The 20039-nt window shown below is 43.3% G+C and overlaps 1 protein-coding gene across 1 annotated transcript in view; it reads right to left on the minus strand.

Annotated features, from left to right (window-relative positions):
- Positions 1 to 1298: 1298 nt before the first annotated feature.
- The window catches only part of LOC134948423 (myosin-4-like), a 32749-nt gene continuing 14008 nt past the window's right edge, over positions 1299 to 20039 (minus strand). The window contains exons 9-42 of the mRNA XM_063936379.1: positions 18573 to 18665; positions 18413 to 18476; positions 18226 to 18324; positions 17800 to 17903; positions 17544 to 17682; positions 17328 to 17446; positions 17093 to 17242; positions 16839 to 17009; positions 16443 to 16749; positions 16277 to 16353; positions 15549 to 15636; positions 15339 to 15456; positions 13991 to 14114; positions 13770 to 13906; positions 13426 to 13681; positions 13095 to 13337; positions 12277 to 12453; positions 12046 to 12191; positions 11866 to 11956; positions 11393 to 11782; positions 11189 to 11315; positions 10726 to 10844; positions 10433 to 10629; positions 4139 to 4322; positions 3886 to 4051; positions 3579 to 3703; positions 3166 to 3474; positions 2705 to 2908; positions 2486 to 2611; positions 2227 to 2397; positions 2038 to 2142; positions 1812 to 1907; positions 1533 to 1667; positions 1299 to 1433 (exon numbers count right to left, since the gene is read on the minus strand). Of these exons, the coding sequence (XP_063792449.1) occupies positions 1416 to 1433; positions 1533 to 1667; positions 1812 to 1907; positions 2038 to 2142; positions 2227 to 2397; positions 2486 to 2611; positions 2705 to 2908; positions 3166 to 3474; positions 3579 to 3703; positions 3886 to 4051; positions 4139 to 4322; positions 10433 to 10629; positions 10726 to 10844; positions 11189 to 11315; positions 11393 to 11782; positions 11866 to 11956; positions 12046 to 12191; positions 12277 to 12453; positions 13095 to 13337; positions 13426 to 13681; positions 13770 to 13906; positions 13991 to 14114; positions 15339 to 15456; positions 15549 to 15636; positions 16277 to 16353; positions 16443 to 16749; positions 16839 to 17009; positions 17093 to 17242; positions 17328 to 17446; positions 17544 to 17682; positions 17800 to 17903; positions 18226 to 18324; positions 18413 to 18476; positions 18573 to 18665 (5175 nt within the window). The 3' untranslated portion in view covers positions 1299 to 1415. The remainder of the gene's footprint in view (positions 1434 to 1532; positions 1668 to 1811; positions 1908 to 2037; positions 2143 to 2226; positions 2398 to 2485; positions 2612 to 2704; positions 2909 to 3165; positions 3475 to 3578; positions 3704 to 3885; positions 4052 to 4138; positions 4323 to 10432; positions 10630 to 10725; positions 10845 to 11188; positions 11316 to 11392; positions 11783 to 11865; positions 11957 to 12045; positions 12192 to 12276; positions 12454 to 13094; positions 13338 to 13425; positions 13682 to 13769; positions 13907 to 13990; positions 14115 to 15338; positions 15457 to 15548; positions 15637 to 16276; positions 16354 to 16442; positions 16750 to 16838; positions 17010 to 17092; positions 17243 to 17327; positions 17447 to 17543; positions 17683 to 17799; positions 17904 to 18225; positions 18325 to 18412; positions 18477 to 18572; positions 18666 to 20039) is intronic.

Genomic DNA, 20039 nt, shown 5'->3' on the forward strand with positions numbered 1-20039 from the left:
AGTAATATTTGGCACTTATGCTGTGTTCATAAGCTTTGTTTAGCTGTTCCATATTGAACTTCTGCTCTGATACTATGTTGTTTTGAAAGGACTGTATGTTTACCCTGTGCGGCTGAATATACCCTCTGTGGCGCTTATAAATAAAACACAATAATAATACAAATTATGAATTTAGAATATGATGGGGACAGTTTTGTAGAGTGTTTGTGGCCATTGTGGCTTAGTGAGATCCAGGGATGTAGATATAGAGACTCCCAGGTGTACACAGCCCACTTATATTTCAAGTTAAATGGTGGCAAGACTGAAATGAACAATAAATAACTCAATATCGCTTCACACATTTCACTTCCCATATTGCCTAAACAGTTTTTCCAAAGATAAATTGACTGATCAGTAGGTCAGTATGAGTGTGGTTATGATTTGTCACGTGCTCAGGTCTTGGACCTTGGGAGTAGGTGTAGGAGCACAATCAAGTGCAGTCCAGCAAAGACCTGCAGGTGGAAGGCTCAATAAAGCTTTAAGACAGAGGGGCCCAAGTGAGGCCAATGACAAGACTTACTCAGGGACAGAGGTAATAAGCCTTGGAGAGTTATGAGTGGAGAGAGATAGAGTACCAGCCAATCCACTCCTAACTGCCATGTTACAGGCTGTGGGCCAGATGTACTAAGCCTTGAAAAGTGATAAAGTGGAGAGTGATAAAGTACCAGCCAATCAGGTCCCAACTGCCATGTTACAGGCTGTGTTTGAAAAATGGCAGTAAGGAGCTGGTTGGTTGGTACTTTACCTCTCTCCATTTTTTCACTTTTCAATGCTTATTACATCTGGCCTTATGTTTGAAAAATGATAGGAGCTGATTGGTTGGTAGTTTATCTCTCTCCACTTTATCACTCTCCAAGATTTAGTACATCTGCCCCCAAGAGACAGCAGAGTACAGAGAGAGACTACTAAACGGATTAGCTCTGCACAGATTTTAGAGAGGATTAAAGAAACGGAGCAGTGTGCTGAGTAGGGACTATGCATATATAATTTGTAATTGTTTGGACTTCAGTGAATTAAAGTGAATATGTAGAAAGGTTTGGTGTTGAAAAACTTCACTGACATCAAAGTTCCATTACAACAGTAGGTACTCAAGATGTTGACTTTGCCAACATGGGTATATTAATCAATGCTGAAGGCACACCCAGATAGGATGATTGTTTTGTGAACTCTACAGATTTTGTAAACTTTAGTGAAACTTAATGGTCATATTACAAAAATCAACTTTAAACTATACTCTATACAAAATGCAGCATGAACAGTTTTACAAATATGAAATTTATTTAGGAGATGAACTAAAGGGGAGGGATAAGGGTAGACAGGTAACAGACTGAGAAATTCCCATTCTGAGAATCCCTTGAGATTTAGATAATGACTCTTTACTCTTCGCTTTCCTTCTGTAGATAAAAAAAAATATATATATATAATTAATTTAGCATGTTTATGCATCGGAGAAAGTAAATGTAATTTAAGGTGATACATATAGAACATCATACCTTGCCACCAACATCACGGCTCTTGACCCTCAGCTTGTTCACTTGGGACTCTGCAATGTCGGCTCTCTCCTCAGCCTCTTCCAGCTCATGCTGCACCTTCCTGAAGCGGCTCAGGTGGGAATTGGCCTGTTCCTCCTAAACATTACAAAAAAGAAGAATCAAAGAACAGTTCTACCTTGCATAGTGGTTAAGGGTCAAGTCACCTTTAAAAGGTATAAACTCATGACCAAATAACCTGAACTGTAATTCCTTTCTGTAAATATCAAAAAGGTTACTCACAGATTCCTCAGCCTGTCTCTTGTAGGCCTTTACTTTCAGCTGCAGTTTGTCAACCAGATCCTGCAGTCTCAGACCGTTCTTCCTGTCTTCCTCAGTCTATACAAGGAAAATATTCAGATTTTAGCATTCTGTTTCATAAAATGACTGGTCACACAGATTGTCAGCTCTTCTGTTACTGTACAGAATGACTCAGATCACTTTGTTTAAATAGAAACGTGTTATTTACCTGGTAGGTGAGTTCCTTTACTCTCCTCTCATATTTACGAACACCTTTAATTGCCTCAACTCCGCGTTTCTGTTCATTCTCCAGCTCATTCTCCAGTTCACGCACCTGGGGGTAACATATTAAAAGTGCAACTTTAGCAACTTGTACAATCACTGACATTGTCCCTAACACGGTATAAAGTGCACTTACTCTGGTCTCCAGTTTCTGGAGCTGCTTCTTGCCACCCTTCAATGCCAGCTGTTCAGCCTCATCCAGACGATGCTGCAGGTCCTTCACTGTCTGTTCAAGGTTCTTCTTCATCCTTTCCAGGTGAGCACTGGTGTCCTGCTCCTTCTTCAGCTCCTCTGCCATGAGTGCAGCCTAAAGCAAAGAAGTAACATGTTAAATCATCCACTAACAACTTATAATTATTGTAGCTTAAAGCTAGCATGATAAAGAAAACACATACATCTGTGATGGCCTTCTTGGCTTTATCTTCAGCATTTCTAGATTCCTGAATAGATTCCTCAGCTTCGTTCTGGAGCTGAGCAATGTCATTTTCCATCTTCTTCTTGCTGTTGATAAGGCTGGTGTTCTGAGGGAGAAAACATGTCATTTATTACATGATTTGGAGAGATTTAGATAATACTCCTCCAGTGATGATCAGCAGCTCAGCAGCAGACCTTACCTGTGAATGCAAAAGCTGCACACGTTCGCTGGAATCCAGAAGTTCCTGTTCTGCGATCTTGCGAGATCTCTCAGTTTGTTCCAGGGCAGCCCTGTTCTCCTCAATTTCAGCCTGTTGTAGATTAGTTCTACGTTCTATCACAGCAACCTGTTCCTTCAGATCCTCCTGTCCCCTTAGGGAATCATCCAATTGCAGCAGGGCATCCTGATGGACAAAGTGTGTAAGATTTAATTCACTTATTTGCTACATTTCACTTGCACTGAGACTATGTAGATGCTTAATCTGACAGTATATAGTTTGTATTACTAATCAGAATAGACAATAAGTAAGTGTGCCATACATTGGTATAAGGATATAAAGTTTTGAAATATATAATATAATTATGTTGAACAGACTGAGCAGCAACATGTACATTGGAAACACTAAGCTATATGCCAGAGATTGCTTTATTTTAGACATACCTTCAGTTGTGCCTGCACGTTTCTGAGCTGTTTCTGTGCCTCTGCAGCCTGGCGGTTGGCATGACTAAGCTGGATCTCAATTTCATTCAAGTCTCCTTCCATCTTCTTCTTCAGCCTCAGAGCATCGTTTCTGCTCCTGATTTCAGAGTCCAGTGTGCTCTGAATGGTGTCAATGGATCTCTGGCTGTTTCTCTTGAGCTGATCAATCTCCTCGTCCTTCTCTGCAATCTTCCTGTCCACCTCTGATTTGATCTGGTTCAGCTCAAGCTGGACACGCAGGATCTTGGCTTCTTCATGTTCCAGTGATCCCTTTAGAGAGAGAAAAAAGATTTAATAATATTAAAATAAACACTACTACAGTACTATTATGAGTAAATCTAAAGAGTCTGCAAAAGTCACTTCTAGTCACTTACCTCAGCTTCCTCTAGGGCAGCCTGTAGGTCGCTCTTCTCCTGCTCAATCTGCTTCTTGGCCTTGTCCAGTTCATTGATAGATTTCCCGCTCTCACCAATCTGTTCAGTAAGATCTGAAATCTCCTCTGGAAAAAAGAGATGATCAAATCAAAGTTGAAATCACAAAAATAAACATTTACTAATTTTCCAATACAAACTAAGGTCGTTGACAGATGAGTCTTCAATCCATAAATACCTTTACAATAAAAATGGATGAAAGTTGTAGGAAATTAACAGTTTAAAAAGTAAACAATTTTTTCAAACATACGTTGCAAATTCTTGTTTTCGCGTTTCAGGGTTTCTACTTGTTCCAGGGCCTCTTCATAAGCGTTCTTCATCTTGAAGATCTCAGTGCTGAGGCTGCGGGCCTCTTTCTGAGCAGCCTCTAGTTCAGCCTGACCCTCTTCATATTTCTGCTTCCATTCTACAAGGACCTATTAAGAATAATAATAATAATATACAATCTGCATACTGTACATCTAAATTATAATATTACCACAGTGGTGTATTTGCCTATTTACTTTATCAAAGTTCCTTTGCTTCTTATCAAGGGCGGCTGCGGCACTGTTTGCTCTCTCCACATCAACCATAAGGTCCTCCACCTCAGCCTGCAGCCTCTGCTTGGTCTTTTCCAAGGAGGCAGATTTGGAGTTTACAGCCTCCACTTGTTCCTCAGCATCCTGCAAGCGCTGAGCCAGCTTCTTCCTGTATTATAAAAACAGTTTAAACATTATTGTTAGGCAATTATTTATAATTTGAGCATTAGTGTGTTAGGGTCTCCTGCCCTGTGCTGCCACGTCGTCATGGCAACCGGGAGACAAGTGCTAGCGGAGTGACCTGAGCGCAGCTGATACTCCGGTTCGGGTCTTTTGCTGTGCAGTGGTTATAGGCTCTGTGCATGGCAGAGGATCCGGTGCTGGTTTTTGTGCTCACAGTCTGTGAGGTCTGAGTGGGGCGTGGACAGCACCTGCTTTATAAGGCCTCTTCTCAGGGTAAGCAGATGCTGCTGAATCTTTGTTGGTTAGTCAGTTTCTGAAAGTTAGCCAGTACTGTGTAGCTTTGTATTTGTTTGTTGCTTACTGCAAATAGGCCTGGGGATTTGGTATTACACTCTGCCAATCCAGACCTAGCAGTAAGACTGGAGTCAGTCGTTTAGCTTGCTGGGGTTCTGTTACTACTCTGTGAACTTAGCAAGTTTGCGGCTGTATTCTAAGACTTGCCTGTCTAATCCTGTCTCACTGTGCTAGGTGTCAGGGGTCAGTTTAGTGGCAGTAAGCTGAACCTGTGCACTGCAAGTGAGAATTAGGATTGTGGAGACTCTCCTTGTGTCTATCATTCCATCTCTGACCAAGGAGTTTACTGCCACACCCGTTGGTAACCCTTTAGGGTTTTGCTGTTGCCCTTAGCAACAGCATTTCGGGTTCTCTACGTATTAAAACACAACATCTTGCTTTTCCCATCTGAGCAGTTCTAATACAAGGGAGATACCCAGTTCCTTAGCCTCTGGGCTTCTCTGTTCACTTTGTGTGTATTTTGTTAACCTATCACCTTCTGTGTACGTTATGTCATATTCCCCAGTCTGTCTGTAAGTCCATTTGTTTTGCATAACAGTTCAAACACCAGTACATTCCTGCAGGCACTGGAGTGCATAACAGTCCTGACACCAGTACTTTCCTGCAGGCACTGGTGTGCATAACATATTCAGCAGCCTAATACTCCTGTTGAAATTTTGTGGGAATATGGAGCATACCCCTCAAAATACGTTGCAACAGGTGGTCGATCAGGTGCAGGTCCTGACTCGACAATTTAATGATTTGTCCATTAAAATGCACACCTCCCAGGCTGCTGGCGGAGCTCCCGCAGCAGCAGCACCTGCAGGGGTTAAGGAGCCGAAAGTAAATCTCCCGGATCGTTTTTCTGGAGATCGCTCGCAGTTCTTTTGTTTCAAGGAGAGCTGCAAGCTATACTTCCAGCTTAGGCCTCAGTCTTCTGGGTCGGAGATTCAGCGGGTGGGCATAGTGATTTCCTTGCTACAAGGAGACCCACAGGTCTGGGCATATGGGTTGCAGCCTGACTGTCCGTCGCTTAAAAGTGTTGATGCTTTTTTTACGGCACTGGGCATGTTGTATGATGACCCTGACAAGACGGCCTCAGCCGAGGCTCAGATTTCGATCCTTAAGCAAGGGCGAAGGCCAGTTGAGGTTTACTGTACGGAGTTTCGGAGGTTGGCCCATGATACCCAGTGGAATGACCCAGCCCTGAGACACCAGTACCGAAGAGGTCTTTCTAACCAGATAAAGGACCAACTGGTACAATATCCCTTGCCTGATAGCTTGGATCAGTTCATGCAGTTATCCATCCGGGTGGATAGACGGCTGAGAGAGCGTAGGCTTGAAAGGGAGACTGAGATTTCCTTCCTTCCCAAGGGAATCTCAGACTCTGAGGAATTTTCAGAGGAGCCTATGCAGATTGGGGCTACCCGCCTCTCCTCGCGTGAGAAGACGCGGAGGAGACAGCAGGGGTTGTGTTTGTACTGTGGGAATAAAGGTCATGTGGTAGTATCATGCCCAGAAAAGCCGGAAAACTTCAGGGCCTGAGGGTGATGGGAAATATCCTGTCAGGCCAGAAGTCAGAATTTCCCAAGAAGACTTTTATCATTCCGGTGACCTTGAAGATCCTCGGTCAAACTGTCAAGACTGAGGCCTTTGTGGACAGTGGGGCCGACGGGGTTTTTATGGACCGCCAATTCGCCCTGAAACACTCTGTTCCCTTAGTACCCTTGGCATCGGAAATTGAGATTTGTGGGTTAAACGGGGAACCATTATCCCAAGGTAAAATTACCTCTTGCACTAGCCAGATTTCTTTGTTTATTGGAGCCACACACTCTGAAAAATTGTCCTTTTATGTGACTGTCTGTACTTTTGCCCCATTGGTGTTGGGGTTACCCTGGTTAAGGGCCCACAATCCTCAATTTGACTGGGTCTCTGGGGAGATTCTTAGTTGGGGTACTGATTGTTTCAGGAGTTGCTTGAGCCTTCCAGTCAGGCTCTCGCAGCTAAGTTTGCCAGGATTGCCAGGGTGTTATGCAGATTTTGCGGACGTGTTCTCCAAAAAAGTTGCAGAGGTACTACCTCCCCATCGCCCCTATGACTGTGCCATTGATTTGTTGCCAAATGCTAAGCTTCCCAAGAGCAGGTTGTACTCCCTGTCACGTCCTGAGACTCAGGCTATGGCAGAGTACATTCAGGAGAACTTGGCTAAGGGATTTATCAGACCTTCACAGTCTCCAGTTGGGTCGGGGTTCTTCTTCGTGGGTAAAAAGGACGGTTCGTTGCGACCCTGCATCGACTTCAGGGAATTGAACCGTATCACGATTAAAAACTCATACCCACTGCCTCTAATTTCGGTCTTGTTTGACCAGCTTCGTACTGCCACCATTTTTTCTAAGATTGACCTACGCGGTGCGTACAATCTAATCCGAATAAGAGAGGGGGATGAATGGAAGACTGCCTTTAATACCCACTCAGGGCATTATGAATATTTGGTGATGCCTTTTGGGCTCTGTAATGCCCCGGCAGTCTTCCAGGATTTCATGAATGATGTGCTCAGGGAATATTTGGATAGATTCTTAGTTGTATACTTAGATGACATCCTAATCTTCTCCCATTCCCTGGAGGAACATCGGAAGCATGTACGCTTAGTCCTCCAGAAACTCAGAGACCACCGGCTTGGGGCGAAGCTGGAGAAGTGCGAATTTGAAGTTCAGCAAATCGCATTTCTAGGATATATTATCTCCCCAGAAGGTTTCCAAATGGAGGGTTCCAAGGTACAGGCAGTCCTGGATTGGGTGCAGCCCACTAGTTTGAAGGCGCTTCAGCGTTTCCTGGGCTTTGCGAATTTTTATAGACGATTTATCGCTGGATTTTCGTCTATAGTGGCGCCCTTGGTGGCACTCACTAAGAAAGGGGCGGATGTTGCTCACTGGCCTTGTGAGGCTAAAGCGGCTTTTGCCCGTCTCAAAAGGGCATTTGTTTCGGCCAAGGTGCTGCGACACCCAGATCCAGAGCGTCCTTTTGTGGTGGAGGTGGATGCCTCTGAGATGGGTATTGGGGCAGTGCTTTCTCAGATGGGAGTGTCTGATAATCGCCTTCATCCCTGTGCTTACTTTTCCCGTAAATTTTCGCCTGCCGAGATGAATTATGACGTGGGTAACCGGGAATTGTTGGCTATTAAGGATGCACTCGAGGAGTGGAGACACTGGCTTGAGGGGGCTAAGTTTGTGGTCTCAATTCTCACTGACCATAAGAATCTGGCATATTTAGAGTCAGCGAAGCGTCTCAATGCCAGGCAGGCACGATGGGCTTTGTTTTTTGCTCGCTTTAATTTTTTGATAACATATCGCCCTGGGTCAAAAAACATCAAGGCTGATGCGCTCTCGCGGAGTTTTGCTCCAATCCAGGAGACCACCGAGGAGCCGTTGCCCATTGTTTCCCCATCATGTATTAAAGTGGGCATTACCCAGGACCTCTTATCATTAGTCCTTAGAGCACAGGAGCAGGCTCCTCCAGACCTTCCGGTAGGTCTTTTGTTTGTGCCTCCTAGGTTAAGACAGCGAGTGTTCCTGGAATTCCATGCCAAGAAGTCTGCAGGTCACCCGGGTATTGCCAGAACTCGGGAGTTGCTATCTAGGGCGGTGTGGTGGCCCTCGGTGGCTAAGGATGTGGATCAGTGGGTTCGGGCATGTGACATCTGTGCCCGAAATAAGACTCCTAGAGGGGTTCCGGTTGGCCCATTACATCCACTCTCTATCCCATCTAAGCCATGGACCCACATTTCAATGGATTTTGTGGTGGACTTGCCCAAATCCTCGGGGATGACAGCCATCTGGGTTGTCGTTGACAGGTTTTCGAAGATGGCGCACTTCGTTCCACTGGTTGGGCTGCCATCGGCCAGACGCCTGTCTGAATTATTTATGCTGCATGTTGTGCGTCTCCACGGGTTGCCACTTGATGTGGTCTCTGACCGCGGATCCCAGTTTGTGGCCAAATTCTGGAGGGCATTTTGTTCCGATCTCCAGATTTCTGTCAGCTTGTCGTCGGGCTACCATCCGCAGTCTAATGGGCAGACTGAAAGGGTGAACCAGTCCTTGGAGCAGTTCCTCAGGTGTTATGTCTCCAAGTGTCAGACTGACTGGGTTGCTCATCTGTCCATGGCGGAGTTTGCCTATAACAACGCGGCTCACTCTGCTACAGGGATCTCTCCATTCCTTTGTGTGTATGGGCATCATCCTAAGGCCAATTCTTTTGACCCCCTGGACTCCACGCCTGGTGGTTCCTCTGTGGTTTCGGTCCTTAGAGGTATTTGGCGGAAAGTGAAGAAAGCCCTTGTGTCTGTGTCATTAGTGACCAAAAGGGTTTTTGATAAGCGGAAAAGACCCTGCAGCTTCAAATTAGGAGACTTCATCTGGTTGTCTACCAAGAATTTGAAGTTGAGACAGCCATCTCATAAGTTAGGCCCCCGGTTCATCGGCCCTTATAAGAACACCAGGGTTATCAATCCGGTGGCATTTCAGTTAGATCTGCCCCGTTCTTTGGGTATCAATAAAACCTTTCATTGTTCCCTTTTAAAACGGGCGATTAGTAATCCTTCTTCCAGTGGAAGACCTTCCCCTCTTCTGATACGTGGCCAGAGGGAGTTTGTTGTTGAAAGGATTCTTGACTCCAAGGTGGTTCGGGGTCGGCTGTCATTTTTGGTGCACTGGAAGGGGTATGGCCCGGAGGAGCGGTCGTGGGTGCGCATTTGTGATCTTCATGCCCCCAGACTGATACGCTCTTTCTTCTCGCAGTTCCCCGATAAACCCGGTGGTAGGGGTTCTTTGACCCCTCGTCAGAGGGGGGGTACTGTTAGGGTCTCCTGCCCTGTGCTGCCACGTCGTCATGGCAACCGGGAGACAAGTGCTAGCGGAGTGACCTGAGCGCAGCTGATACTCCGGTTCGGGTCTTTTGCTGCGCAGTGGTTATAGGCTCTGTGCATGGCAGAGGATCCGGTGCTGGTTTTTGTGCTCACAGTCTGTGAGGTCTGAGTGGGGCGTGGACAGCACCTGCTTTATAAGGCCTCTTCTCAGGGTAAGCAGATGCTGCTGAATCTTTGTTGGTTAGTCAGTTTCTGAAAGTTAGCCAGTACTGTGTAGCTTTGTATTTGTTTGTTGCTTACTGCAAATAGGCCTGGGGATTTGGTATTACACTCTGCCAATCCAGACCTAGCAGTAAGACTGGAGTCAGTCGTTTAGCTTGCTGGGGTTCTGTTACTACTCTGTGAACTTAGCAAGTTTGCGGCAGTATTCTAAGACTTGCCTGTCTAATCCTGTCTCACTGTGCTAGGTGTCAGGGGTCAGTTAAGTGGCCGTAAGCTGAACCTGTGCACTGCAAGTGAGAATTAGGATTGTGGAGACTCTCCTTGTGTCTATCATTCCATCTCTGACCAAGGAGTTTACTGCCACACCCGTTGGTAACCCTTTAGGGTTTTGCTGTTGCCCTTAGCAACAGCATTTCGGGTTCTCTACGTATTAAAACACAACATCTTGCTTTTCCCATCTGAGCAGTTCTAATACAAGGGAGATACCCAGTTCCTTAGCCTCTGGGCTTCTCTGTTCACTTTGTGTGTATTTTGTTAACCTATCACCTTCTGTGTACGTTATGTCATATTCCCCAGTCTGTCTGTAAGTCCATTTGTTTTGCATAACAGTTCAAACACCAGTACATTCCTGCAGGCACTGGAGTGCATAACATAGTGAAGTGTTCTTCATTAGGACATACTTGGCCTCTTCCAGCTCCTCTGTGCGCTGAATGGCATCAGTTTCGTATTTGGTCCTCCATTGGGCAACTTCACCATTAGCTTTAGACAATGTTCGCTGGAGCTCAGCCTTGGCTTCTTGTTCTTCTTCATATTGCTCACGCAGCAAGTCATTGTCATGGCGGGAAGATTGCAGGGCATGGGCAAGGGCATTCTTAGCCTGGAATTTACAGAAAAGTTTGGTTTGTTGAAATATGGATGGTGTCATGTTAAACATTTGATATCAAACCTTAATTAAACAACTCTGACTTATTACCTTTGATTCTTCTTCAAGTTGTCTCTTGAGTTCCTCAACCTGTTGGGTGAATCCCTGCTTTCCTCTGGAGAGCTGTGAAATCAGAGATTCCTTCTCTTCAAGCTGACGAGTCAGTTCACCTGGAATTAAGCAAATCTCAATGTCATGTCATTAAAATGCACTCTGTATAAAACAATTTATTTTTTGCAGCATTTTTTTTCACTGTTTTTAGAATAAATTGTTAGGATGTAGCCTCTGTTTATTGCTATAATAGTAATATTCATTCTGCAGTATAAATTATGAGAATGATGACTATCCATTGGTGACTTATATTCAATACTTCACTGTTTTGAGTTTTTTTTGTTTGTTTTTTTTGCTATATTGCTTTCAAAGTGCATATTAACTTAGTACTACTACTTTTAATAATAATAATAATAATTATTATTATTATTATTATTATTATTAGAATTATATATTCATGTACCATTCTCAGTCTGGAAACGAGCCCTTTGTGTAGAGAGGTCATTAATCAATCGTTGTTGCTGATCATCCTTGGCCTTCACTTCACTGAGTTGGTCCTCAAGCACACGGTTCACTTTCTCCAGGTTGGCCTTCAGGAACAGATAGTCATGTTACTATCTTCATAGATATAATAAAATAGCAAAAACAAAAATGTAAATAATATTACCTTAGACTTAGAGATGCTCTCCAGGTTGCTGGCAAGGTCGTCAACCTCCATCTTCAGCTCGCTCTTCTCTTTTTCTAGCTTCTGTTTGACACGCTGTAGGTTGTCAATCTGTTCTCCAAGCTCAGCAACACTGTCGGCATGCTTCTTGCGCAGGGCAGCAGCTACAGCTTCATGTTGGAGGGTGGCTTCTTCCAGGTCACGTCTCACTTTCTGGAACTCAGCTTCTCGCTTCTTATTCACCTCAATCTGGGCAGATGATGCACCTCCAGCTTCTTCAAGTCTTTCACTAATTTCTTCAAGTTCTCTGGACAGATCGGCCCTCTGTTTTTCAACCTTGGCACGAGCTGCCCGTTCAGCTTCAATTTCCTCCTCAAGCTCTTCAATACGAGCCTAGAAAAGAGAAGTTTATGAATACATTGTATAAAATATGTAATACACAGTATCAGATATGATTCTTTCAACCTCTGCCATACCTGCAGTTCCTTGATCTTCTTCTGTAGTTGTGATCCCAGTGACTGCTCATCCTCTATCTTTCCTTGAAGTTGGCTAATTTCAAAGTCCTTCCTGCAGATGCAGAAAATAAAAGTAACAAAATGTGTCAATCAATTTTATTTCATGTTTAATCAATAGAAAATCTGATAGTAAATACACACTTTTTCAGTTTTTCATCAGTCTGTTGTTTCTCATTTTCAAGATCCATGACTGTTTCCTGGGACAGTTTGAGGTCACCTTCAAGCTTCCTCTTTGCTCTCTCAAGGTCAAGGCGAAGTTTCTTCTCTTGTTCCAGGGAACCTTCCAGCTACATGTATAATGTCATTATTATATAAGGAGGTTCTTTCAATGTTTAAAATGATTAATATAAAAATAGTTTTACAATTACTCACATCATCTACTTGCTGTTCCAGCTTTGTCTTTGCTTTGGTCAAGGAACTGACTTTGTCTTCTTCAGCTTGAAGGTCATCAAGTGTCTGCTGGTGAGCTTCCTGCAGAGCCTTCTTCTCCTTTGAGACTTTAGAGACATTTTCATCAAGAGTTGCAAGTTCTTCAGTAAGGTTTTTAACCTAAAATTAAAATGAGAAAGATCAGGCAAAATATATGTGGAGTTTATACGTTCTTATGTATTTGTATGTGTTTCATCCCACAATCCAAAGCATACAGGCAGGTTATATATATATATATATATATATATATATGCGAAAGCCCTCACTCACTGACTGACTGACTCATCGCTAATTCTCTTACTTCCCGATATTTTAGGTTAGGAAGCTGAAATCTAACATAGGTATTCTTCAGCTGGGAAGTAGTAAAAATATCTAATTAGAATTAAAAAAAACTCCCCAAAAGGGATGAACAGGGGGTTGACATAATGACATAATTACCGATGCATGGCTTGCATTGCATGAACGATAACGCCCAAATGGACAATCGGCTCAAAATTTGGATTGCACCTCCAGTGGATGCAATTTAATAAACTACAAAAATGGTCCTGTCACTTTTTACCATATATGCTACGGGTGCTCCTTGGGTAACGCCAAGAACCATGGATTACATTTAGTTACATCAAGACGTCTCTTATTTACATCTCTATAGATGTACCAAATTTTTAACACTCATTTATATTTACAACCGTGAAAATCAGAAACTCCTGTGCGAAGAATGGTTAGAACAGCTAATATATATATGCCCCTATTGTTGACTATACCTTGTTTTCTGTGGCATGTTTTTCCTTTTCTACTTTAGCAAGAGTAAGTTCCAAGTCATCAATATCTTTCTTCAGCTCAGAGCATTCATCCTCCAATTTCCTCTTCTTTGCTGTAAGCTCAGCATTGCTTTCTTCCTCATCTTCAAGCCTCTCAGTTATCTCCTTCAACTTTGATTCCATTTGGATCTTGTTCTTGATAAGACCTTCACATCTCTCCTCGGCATCGGCAAGAGTTTCAGATTCCTACAGAATATTAGATGAACATCAGCTATGTTTTTTTTAATGCAATAAAGAGCTTTTTCATTTAAACTTGTATATAATGCGTTCCTACCGACTGGGATTGGAGAAGCAATTCATTCTTCTCTTGCACCAGGGAAATTAATTTCTCCTCAAGTTCTTTCTTTTTGGCTTCTGCCTTGATCAGAGCTTCTTTGGTCTTCTCAAACTCCTCTTTGATGTTTGCCATCTCCTTCTCATTCTCAGCACTCTGCAGCAGTGGCTTAATCTTAAAATACAACTTCATCCATGGCCAGTGTTTGACATTCATGAAAGATCTGACATTGTACTGGATGACGTATATTGCCTCCCTGTTTGAGAAATGGACATAATGTAAGGCTTTTGTTTATAAAACTAGTATTTTTGTAGTGTAGTTTTTCAACACAAAATTATTATTACCTTCTCTCCATCATTTTTGTAAACTCAACTCTCATTAAGAAGCCTCTGCAAAGAGCCTGAGTACGAGTAATAAGTTGTGCCAACTTTTCATCTCTCATCTCTTCCAGGGTACCCAGGAGACCAGCTTTAAAGAACACCTTATGGAAAAACAAGATTACATAAAGACCAGAGAAGACAAAGGCTGGATTCCCCAACATGCTGGAGAGCTATTCATTGTGTACCTTGGTATGTCCAAATTTGTATTGAGTGTGATCAACATCAATTGAGCCCAAGAGTTTCTCAGCCCCCTTCTTGCTGTCTATAAACTGCCCATCTGGAATTGCGCTGGCATTCAGTATCTTGTAACTGTGTAACCAAATAAAGCAGGAGAAAATTAAAGACTGGTTTAAAAAAATGTAAAAGTACATTTTCAAATGTAATGGCTGCTAAATATTTCAATAAATGAGTTAAACATGTTTTGATAATTTTCTATTTTCTGGGATTTTCTTGCATGGGTGTAAACATCAAGATGATATTTGAGGTTTGATGCTCCATAAAATTTTCAGTACTTCTGATAATGAATGAAAGATTATATCAGAGCCATAACTAGGTGTGTGCCGATGGTGCCTTGCCCACAGCGCAACTGCAGTGGAGGCGCACCATCTGGCAGCACATCCCCTTGTATGGCCATGTATTCAGTGAGGGAGTACTGAAATTTCGTCTGTACGCCGGTGCCTGTCGCCAGCCGCCGCCTGTGTAAGGGAAGTGGAGCGGTGGCCACACAGCCCGTTGTGCAGTAATTCTGCCTGTGAGCCCTGTAGAGTGAGTGGGAGCGGTCCTTCAGCAGTGTGCCCCTGTACACGAGCAGCCGCTGCGTGTAGTGATGCCGCCTGTGAGCCCCGCCGCCGTCATTGATATGGAGAGTGAGCGGTCCTTCAGCAGCGTGCACCCGTACAGGAGCAGCTGCTGCATGTAGTGATGCCGCCTGTGAGCCCCGCCGCTGCGTCAACTGTGGAGCGCCTGTACATGATGGTCTGCGCCGCGTCAGCTGTGGAGAGGGACTGGGAGTGATTGTACTGCGCCTGGTTGTCCTGGATGCCGTATCACCTGAACAGGTGTCAGAAACACACACACACACACACACACACACACACACTCTCTCTCTCTCTCTCTCTCTCTCTCTCTCTCTCTGTAATATGTCACAAAGGAGGACTCTGCTGCCTGATGTGTAAAAAAGGAGGACTCTGCTGCCTAATGTGTAAAAGGGGACTCTGCCTGCCGTACTGTGTAAAAGGGGGACTCTGCCTGCCATAAGGTGCCAAATGGGGGACTCTACCTGCCTAATGTGTAAAAAGGGACTCTACCTGCCGTACTGTGTAAAAGGGAGCTATGTGGCAACACCACTTCCCCATGAAGCCACGCCCCTATAATTTTGGCATCCACCTACGGTGCGCATTGGCCCTGTTTTATATTTGGTTTAGGGGGGGCGCTGATGCTGTTTCTTGCACACAGCGCCAAAATGGCTAGTTACGGCACTGGATTATATGCAAGGCTTTTATGAAATGTTCTAAAATTAATTTAACAAATTACCGTTGCTTAAAGTCAGCATAGAGGATTCTGCTTGGGAATCCCTTTCTGCAGATTCTGATGCCTTCCAATACACCGTTACATCTCAGCTGGTGGATGATCAAGTGGTTATCCATGATACCTGTCAGCAAGGAATTCATTATTTTATAACATAGAACAACAGTCTGAATGTTCTTTTCATTAGAAAAGAAAAATAAATAATGAAGACTATACCTGGAGTCTTGGTTTCATTGGGGATCAGACAACGTACAAAGTGAGGGTGAGTGCCTCTCAAGTTGGTCATCAGCTTGTTCAAGTTTTCCTGCAACAGACAGAAAATAAAATAAAATATATTGAACATTATACAGGATGTATCTGATAACGCATACATACTAAACTATGAACACATATAATTACAAAATACTACAGATCAGCGGCTGCTCCTACCTTTTTAAGGTAGAGGGGCTGCCACGAGGACAGTCTGACTCCTGGGTCCCAGCACCTTTGCAATAGAGCCGACAGACGCCAGACCCGGCGCATGCGCACAAGCGGTGGCTTCAGTCCATATGCGCAAACCCCGGCTTCTATGGACTGTATTAGCTGCAGTACTTAGAAGCTGGCAAGGCAGGGAGTGGCTTCCTGCAGGAAGCCAGCTCTCTGCCAATCGCAGCCCAGTTTGGCAGTCCCGGAGGGAGGAAATACCTCCCAATGGGACTGCCTGTCCTACTGGTGACTGACAGGTAGGACTTCCAATAGGAAATCACTGCCAGTCCCAGTGAAGCCACTGCAGTCTCACGGACTACATCTGGCTCACTGAGCTGGGTGGCGGATTTTACCTGGGGGTGGCTGCAGTCCTGCAACCCATAGGTAGAATCTGCCACTGCTACAGACTACTGTATACTATTATCACTTGAAGCTTTACCAGCTATATACATCTTACACTATAAGCAGATTATACTGACCCTGAACAGACAAGACACAGTCTGGAAAGAGGAACCCTTCTTCTTCTTTCCTCCTTTGCCACCAGCAGCAGCACTCTCTGTTAAAATATAAATAAAATAACAGTCATCACATCAATATTCATTATTCAGAATTGAAAATACTCCTAACCATGAACAGAAAACTCACCATCAGGATTATTGTGGGCGGAGTAGAGGTAGGCCAACAGTTTAACTGAAGACTTCTGGTAGAGCTGGATAACAGATTCATTCAGTGGGTCCTTATTCTTTTCAAGCCAGCCAGTGATGTTGTAATCCACAGTACCAGCATAATGCACCAGGGAGAAGTGAGCTTCAGCCTTTCCTTTGCCAGGCTTGGGCTTCTCAAAGTTCTTGCACTTGCCAAGATGCTGCTCATACAGTTTGTTCTTGAAGGATGTGTCAGTGGATTTGGGGAACATGCACTCCTCTTCAAGGATGGAGAAGATACCCATGGGCTGAATGTATAAATATAAAGTCAGTGAGCTACAGAATACCATGTCATTGCTTTTTGAAGGACTAACTGGATTAATCTATGTGAACTCACCTTCTCAATGAGCTCAATGCAGGCAGCCAGATCCATACCAAAGTCAATGAACTCCCAGTCAATACCTTCCTTCTTGTATTCTTCCTGTTCCAGGACGAACATGTGGTGGTTGAAGAACTGCTGCAGTTTCTCATTGGTGAAGTTGATGCAGAGCTGTTCCAAGCTGTTGTACTGTAAGTGGTAGAAAGGAGATGAGGAACTGCAGTGCGACCAGCTTGAAGAAGTCACAAGGCTAGAACAGGTTAATAGCTTACATCAAAGATTTCAAAACCAGCAATATCCAGCACACCGATGTAGAACTGCCTGGCCTGCTTGGTGTCCAGCTGTTGGTTGATACGGGTGACCATCCACAAGAAGAGTTTCTCAAATACTGACTTGCAGAGGGCACCTACAGAGTTGTAGACCTGGAGAAGAACAAAACATTTTTATATTACTGGTGGAAATAAACTTGTCCAATGTGTAGTTGTTTTGTTTGTGATCGTAATGTACCTGTGGCACAGTCTGTCCCTTGGTGACAAACTCATTGCCGACCTTCACTCTTGGGTAGCACAAAGCTTTCAGTACATCAGCAGAGTTTAGACCCATGAGGTAGGCGATCTTATCAGCAACTGGAGACAGAACATTAAGCATGAAATGAATCTTACAAAATCATGGATGAAAAATATTTCTAATTGTCCTTGGTGATCAATGAAAACAAGCACAAACCGTCTGTGCAGTCTGGCTCGGCCTGTTCCTCCCTCTGCTTCTGCTTGAACTTCAAGTTGCCGTGGTGCATGACAGCACCGGTCATTTTGTAGATGCCGATCTTCTCATCTGCATTGAATCCCAGGACATCAATGGCGGTCTGTTGGATGATAATAATACAGTATCATTGAATTATAATTATGAGTGTACAACATATCCAGCAGACATAAATGACTTAAAGTAACAGCTCATTGTTCTAATGTCCTCATCTACTTACATCGGTGGCTATGAACTCCTCCACATCATCAATACTCTTCACAACAATCTCACCCTGACTTATAGCGGGGTAGTCGTAGGGGTTGGTGGTGATAAGAAGCATCTCTAAACAAAAACATCATATTATCAGGCAACTCGACACATGACATTTTTATGTATAAGTGTCAGTATTATTACAGTAACTGGATCTGGAACTGTGGATCACAGTTTTCATATCTCAGGAATCCAAGAGTTATTGAATTATGAAGAGTGTCAAATTAAGAGAGATCCAGTGGGTTATTTGTTCACCGAAAGTCTCACATTACAAATAATGTTTAATGTATTATAGTATAAGCACCCACTATTGTGTTACAGCCATATATTTTTAGGTGCCAATATTTCATCTTTGGAGTGTGGCAGGGTAGTGATTAAACAATAGAGAACTTACCAACAATCTCTGGTTTCTTGTTGGTCATGATCTGGTAGAAGATGTGGTAGCTTCTCTCAGCTGAGAGCTGGAAGGTTACTCTGGACTTTTCCAGCAGATCTGTAGATTAATAAAGCATTGTCCATATAAACACAAATAACAATCTAAGACACAAAGTAAGAACTGACAAGGACACATTCATACTTACATGTTTCAATATCAGCTGAAGACAGCTTTCCAGTTGTTCCGAAGTGGATTCTAATGAATTTACCCTAAACAAAATAGTATTAATTCAGAAAATCTGTTCACACTACCACATTATAAAAATGATTACAGAATAAAAGAAAATATTTCTAAAGGATACTTACAAAACGGGAGGAGTTGTCATTTCTCACGGTCTTGGCATTACCGAAGGCTTCCAGCAGAGGGTTAGCCTGGATAATTTGATCCTCCAGAGTACCCTAAGATGTAAGATATATATTTGTATAGGTTGAATATAATATAATACAATGCATAAATGGTGAATATGGGATCTAAAGATTCAAAATCAGTCTAAATGGTCACTTTAAATCTGTGTAAATAATTAAAAAAAATTATCAGGTTTTTAATTTAAGGCAATACTCATATCTGTTTGTTTAATCAATTATAATGAATTCTGCAGTAAAATCAGTCATTTAAGTGGGCGGAAGCTGTTAGTGTGAATATGTATATGAAGAGAGCAAGAGGTTCTCCCCATGACTTCTTAATTTTGTAATGTAAAAACACATTTAGTGAATTGAGTGGGAAGAAGATGTTTCTAATCACTAAATTCCAGCTATTGGATTACTTATATAACACCAATCGTATTATGCAATGTGTATAGAGATTATGTAATCATGTATATCAGTCCCTTCCCCATTGGCATCAGAATGTTTAACCTCCAAACGAATCTCTCTAACTTCCTCTCTCGGCCTCTCACAGTGGACTGACTCCTCTACTCACTGGGTCACTGCCTTGATCTAGTATTCAACAGACTATGCTCAGTTTCTGAATTCACTAACACCCCTTTCCCTCTCTCAGATCACAACCTCATCACCTGCATGCTCTCCTCCAATACTTCAAACTCAGTGTCACTGAAGTCCTCCAATCCTCCTCAAACCTGCAGAAATATTAATGAAACTAATCTTCAAGAACTTTCCACCTCACTCCAACAACTGCTTTCACCTATTTCTGCATTCACTTCTCCTGAGATGGCTGTATCATACCTGAACCAGACTCTAGAGATAGCCCTTGATAAAGTGGCTCCAGCAACCCATCACACTCGACGTAGGCCTAGATGTCAACCGTGGCACTCTAAAGTAACAAGACACCTACAAAAACTATCACGTAAAGTTGAACGCCAGTGGTGTAAATCTCGTATTCCAAGTGACTTCCTTACATATAAGACTGTCTACCACTCTTATCGTAATGTCAAACAAACATATTTCCAAACTCTCATCTCTGCTCAAGCCTCTAACCCCAAACGACATTTTAATACATTTAAATCACTTCTCAACCCTCCTTCACCCAACCCACCAGCCACTATCAAGGCGCAAGATCTAGCTTCCTACTTCAAGGAGAAGATTGATAAGATCCAAGATGAAATGGCATGCTCTTCCTCAACCAGTGACCTACTCAATTCCCTACCTGAACCCTCTGGCACTTTCTCTTCATTTGATGCCACTAATGAAGATGAAATATCAACACTCTTCTCATCGTGCTACTCTACTACCTCTCCTCTTGATCCTATACTCTCACAAATAAGTAAAGCTCTGTCTCCTGTGCTCATCCCAACCTTAACTAACATCTGTAATCTC

Source organism: Pseudophryne corroboree, chromosome 8 (assembly GCF_028390025.1).
Source record: "Pseudophryne corroboree isolate aPseCor3 chromosome 8, aPseCor3.hap2, whole genome shotgun sequence".
In the NCBI taxonomy this organism is placed as follows: Eukaryota; Metazoa; Chordata; class Amphibia; order Anura; family Myobatrachidae; genus Pseudophryne; species Pseudophryne corroboree.